The 4,908-nt window shown below is 38.8% G+C and overlaps 1 protein-coding gene across 1 annotated transcript; it reads right to left on the bottom strand.

Moving 5' to 3' along the window:
* Positions 1 to 62: 62 nt before the first annotated feature.
* On the bottom strand, positions 63 to 1,069 carry LOC132557259 (uncharacterized). The gene is made up of 2 exons (XM_060221748.1): positions 940 to 1,069; positions 63 to 658 (listed from the first exon to the last, which is right to left on the bottom strand). Exons 1-2 carry the CDS (start codon positions 1,067 to 1,069, stop codon positions 63 to 65), a joined length of 726 nt encoding a protein of 241 aa, XP_060077731.1.
* Positions 1,070 to 4,908: the final 3,839 nt, after the last annotated feature.

Raw genomic sequence — 4,908 nt, forward strand, 5'->3', positions numbered from 1 at the left:
TTTCCTCTGACGTGTCCTCCTTTTTTCCTCTGACGTATCCTCCCTTTTTCCTCTGACGTGTCCTATTTTTTTCCTCTGACATATCCTCCCTTTTTCCTCTGACATATCCTCCTTTTTTCCTCTGACGTGTCCTCCTTTTTTCCTCTGACGTATCCTCCCTTTTTCCTCTGACGTGTCCTCCTTTTTTCCTCTGACGTTTCCTCCTTTTTCCCTCTGACATATCCTCCCTTTTTCCTCTGACATATCCTCCTTTTTTCCTCTGACGTGTCCTCCTTTTTTCCTCTGACGTATCCTCCCTTTTTCCTCTGATGTATCCTCCTTTTTCCTTTGACGTATCCTCCTTTTTCCACTGACATATCCTCCTTTTCCCTCTGACGTATCCTCCTATTTCCGTTGCCGTATCCTCCTTTTTCCTCTGACGTATCCTCCTTTTTCCTCTGACGTATCCTCCTTTTTTCTCTGACGTATCCTCCTTTTTCCTCTGACGTATCCTCCCTTTTTCCTCTGACATATCCTCCTTTTCCCTCTGACGTATCCTCCTTTTTCCTTTGACGTATCCTCCTTTTTCCACTGACATATCCTCCTTTTTCTCTGACGTATCCTCCTTTTTCCCTTCCGATGTATCCTCCTTTGTCGTCTGACTTGTCGTCCTTTTTTCCTCGTATGTTTTATCCTTTGTTCTCTAATTCTTCTTTCTTTTTTCCTTTGACGTTTTATTCTTTCTCCTTTGGATATTTTATCCACATAAACTCTTACACAAGGACACAGGAACTTGGAAAAATATGTTGTAACCTTGTCTGCTGAATTCAACTTCCCTAATTAACAGATGTGTCATCAAATTACTAAAACATGTTCCTTTATCCAGGATATTAACTAATGAACAAGATCTATCGGGTACAAAATGTCAATATCGGATATATTGTACACGTCATCTCATACGACGTAGAAGCTTGTACTGAGGAACCTCAGCCATCCTGAATTCATGCAGTGGATTCCATGTATTGAATTTTGTTCGAAAAAGTCCCACATATGCCCAATTCGGTTCATATCTGGCAACACTGCAGGTCATGATGGCTTCTCTATCCCTTCTTGTTGAAAATATTCTTATTCTACGCTGATTCTATGTTGTGTGGCATTGTAACCAATTAGGTTAGGCTGTCATTGTAATCCATTATGTGAGGCTGTCATTGTAATCCATTAGGTTAGGCTGTCATTGTAATCCATTAGGTTAGGCTGTCATTGTAATCCATTAGGTTAGGCTGTCATTGTAATCCATTAGGTTAGGCTGTCATTGTAATCCATTAGGTTAGGCTGTCATTGTAATCCATTAGGTTAGGCTGTCATTGTAATCCATTAGGTTAGGCTGTCATTGTAATCCATTAGGTTAGGCTGTCATTGTAATCCATTAGGTTAGGCTGTCATTGTAATCCATTAGGTTAGGCTGTCATTGTAATCCATTAGGTTAGGCTGCCATTGTAATCCATTAGGTTAGGCTGCCATTGTAATCCATTAGGTTAGGCTATCATTGTAATCCATTAGGTTAGGCTGCCATTGTAATCCATTAGGTTAGGCTGCCATTGTAATCCATTAGGTTAAGCTGCCATTGTAATCCATTAGGTTAGGCTGTCATTGTAATCCATTAGGTTAGGCTGTCATTGTAATCCATTAGGTTAGGCTGCCATTGTAATCCATTAGGTTAAGCTGCCATTGTAATCCATTAGGTTAGGCTGTCATTGTAATCCATTAGGTTAGGCTGTCATTGTTATCCATTAGGTTAGGCTGTCATTGTAATCCATTAGGTTAGGCTGTCATTGTTATCCATTAGGTTAGGCTGTCATTGTAATCCATTATGTTAGGCTGTCATTGTAATCCATTATGTTAGGCTGTCATTGTAATCCATTATGTTAGGCTGTCATTGTAATCCATTAGGTTAGGCTGTCATTGTAATCCATTAGGTTAGGCTGTCATTGTAATCCATTAGGTTAGGCTGCCATTGTAATCCATTAGGTTAGGCTGCCATTGTAATCCATTAGGTTAGGCTGCCATTGTAATCCATAAGGTTAGTCTGTCATTGTTATCCATTAGGTTAGGCTGTCATTGTAATCCATTAGGTTAGGCTGTCATTGTAATCCATAAGGTTAGTCTGTCATTAAATGGATATCTGGTTCAGTGTGATTTGGCATTGTAACCTATTAGGTTAGGCTGTCATTGTAATCCATTAGGTTAGGCTGCCATTGTAATCCATAAGGTTAGGCTGTCATTGTAATCCATTAGGTTAGGCTGTCATTGTAATCCATAAGGTTAGTCTGTCATTAAATGGATATCTGGTTCAGTGTGATTTGGCATTGTAACCTATTAGGTTAGGCTGTCATTGTAATCCATTAGGTTAGGCTGCCATTGTAATCCATAAGGTTAGGCTGTCATTGTAATCCATTAGGTTAGGCTGTCATTGTAATCCATAAGGTTAGTCTGTCATTAAATGGATATCTGGTTCAGTGTGATTTGGCATTGTAATCCATTAGGTAGGCTGTCATTGTAATCCATTAGGTTAGGCTGCCATTGTAATCCATAAGGTTAGGCTGTCATTGTAATCCATTAGGTTAGGCTGTCATTGTAATCCATTAGGTAGGCTGTCATTGTAATCCATTAGGTTAGGCTGCCATTGTAATCCATTAGGTTAGGCTGCCATTGTAATCCATTAGGTTAGGCTGCCATTGTAATCCATTAGGTTAGGCTGCCATTGTTATCCATTAGGTTAGACTGTCATTGTAATCCATTAGGTTAGGCTGCCATTGTAATCCATTAGGTTAGGCTGTCATTGTAATCCATTAGGTTAGGCTGCCATTGTAATCCATTAGGTTAGGCTGCCATTAAATGGATATCTACATGCGGAACAACTAAAGGTCGAAGAATCTAATCAAAGCATTTTTGTCGATTTAAGGATCCATCAATAACATGCAAGCGAAGCTTACAGTTTAAGTCCCCAAACAGTCAAATTCTACCAGAGTTGTCGTTCCTTAACAGGCACAGTACACCTTTGTAAACAACTCACGGACTGACAATAGTTGACCTCGCAGACAAGGTCAGAGTTTGGCGCCGTGCAAAACTATTGCGGCATCCCTGACAATACAAATGATGGACACAGCTGCAAACTGTTTTGTTTTTATGCCAGATTAAAAACACAACATTTGAGCTTTTTTACAAGTTATGTACCAACATCGTAGCCAGTTTACCATCAGCTAATCACTGATATTAACATATGAACACGTTGGGAACTCAAAAGTGAAAGTACAAAATGTAAACACGACGGTTAGATACTGTTTACTCCAAATCAAACTTCCTCAATATAACACATAACGTTTATAACCATGTGATCAAATGTGGTCATTTTCCACATGAACGAACATTTCTAAATAATAATACAAATAACAAATCAGAAAAAGAAAGACACGTTTTTAAAGAATCATGAAATGGCGTCAGGTGTTATTGGGGTACCGCAATGCACTCTGGGAGATATTACCAAACAGTAGCACCGTCATTACCCAATTCCATTCTGCCCAGAATGTGATTTTGATGACATTGCGCATTTCATGGTCTCCAAACACGGTATCTGTCGTCTGTCAGACTAAGTAAGGCCTTTCGTTAGGCCAACGGACTACTCGCCAAGATCTTATATTCAATATAGGCTGATCATGTGTCCATTGCAATCTTGTTTGTTCTTTCCTTCCAGTCAACAGAGGAGGTTTTACTGTTCGGCGAGAGCGACGTCGCATGTTGTTGAAACGTCTTTTTTTTTTTTTACAATACTTTGGTTAACGTAACCATTGGCGTTCCTTTGTCTTCTGAGCCTGTTGACAGTGGTGAATGGGGTTTGCATTACCTGTTTACACAGAAGTCTATCTTCTCTTTCTGTAGTCTTTTTTAGTTCAGGCGCTGTTCAGTCTAAACACTGCTTTTGTTGGCAGAGCAATCTTGTGTTTTGTTAGAATACGGGGTACACGGTGTATTCTGGTTTATCGTGAGTTTATTGCTTGGCTGCGTACAGCACTAACACAAAAGGAGACACTGCAAGGAATAACAACAAGGTTTATTTTCAGAAAAAAAAATGAAAAAAAAAAGATCAATGACATTGATATGCCTGAAGTATAGTTAATGATTTCAGCCTATCTGTGCGTATTCGTGATGTTGGTCCTCGACATCGTACATACATTATGTACATCTGTATGTGTTATTATAACTGGTCTTACGTGTAGTTATAACGTTATTTTAGTAGACTATACCAAGCGTGTCTTTATTTCCCACAGTTTTCCGCGCAGTTAAAGACCATAGTGGTATTTTGTCCAAGTGAAATTACTTTCCTGGCTCCATCATTACACAGGGCTTAAAAATAGCAACCTACAGCAGTGCATTTGTTCCGTTTAACGTATATGATTACGAAGGCATTATATAAAAATAGACAAATGGTCTTCCCGGAGAAGCTGATTAAAACTAAAAATACATATATTTCGTATAGTCAGGATATATTGGTAGATGTTATGATACCGTTGAACTGTTGGGTCATTTTAAAATCTATATCGCAAATTTCACCCCAGTGTTCAGGTTTTAGTGTTTTGTTATTGTAATTTTCCGTTTCAGGATAGCATCCATACTGAATTCTCAACTTGCGCTGTTCACGTGTCGTAGTTGTTTCAATATGCAAGTTCTTGGTCCCGATATCACGATTTTGGCGCAATTTCGGCAACTGACAGTAAGATAGGTAGCACATAGGTGCATGTAGGTAAATATATATATATATTTATAATATAGTCAAATTTGAAATGTTCTGCCTCGTTTACAAACAAATGTCGATAGCATGATATTAAGATATCTTCACTGGGGTCAATTTAATGGCATCCAAAACACAATAGA

The sequence above is a fragment of the Ylistrum balloti genome, unplaced genomic scaffold (assembly GCF_031769215.1).
Source record: "Ylistrum balloti isolate Yb309-2 unplaced genomic scaffold, AGI_CSIRO_Ybal_v1 Utg370652, whole genome shotgun sequence".
Classification (NCBI taxonomy): Eukaryota; Metazoa; Mollusca; class Bivalvia; order Pectinida; family Pectinidae; genus Ylistrum; species Ylistrum balloti.

What these genes read in the sequence shown, in the direction of transcription:
- LOC132557259 (XM_060221748.1), bottom strand. Translation starts at nt 1,069, where the DNA reads ATGACCTGCAGTGTTGCCAGATATGAACCGAATTGGGCATATGTGGGA. An exon ending in TCAGTACAAGCTTCTACGTC is followed by an intron (nt 659 to 939) that starts GTATGAGATGAC and finishes AAAACATACGAG; the next exon opens with GAAAAAAGGACGACAAGTCA.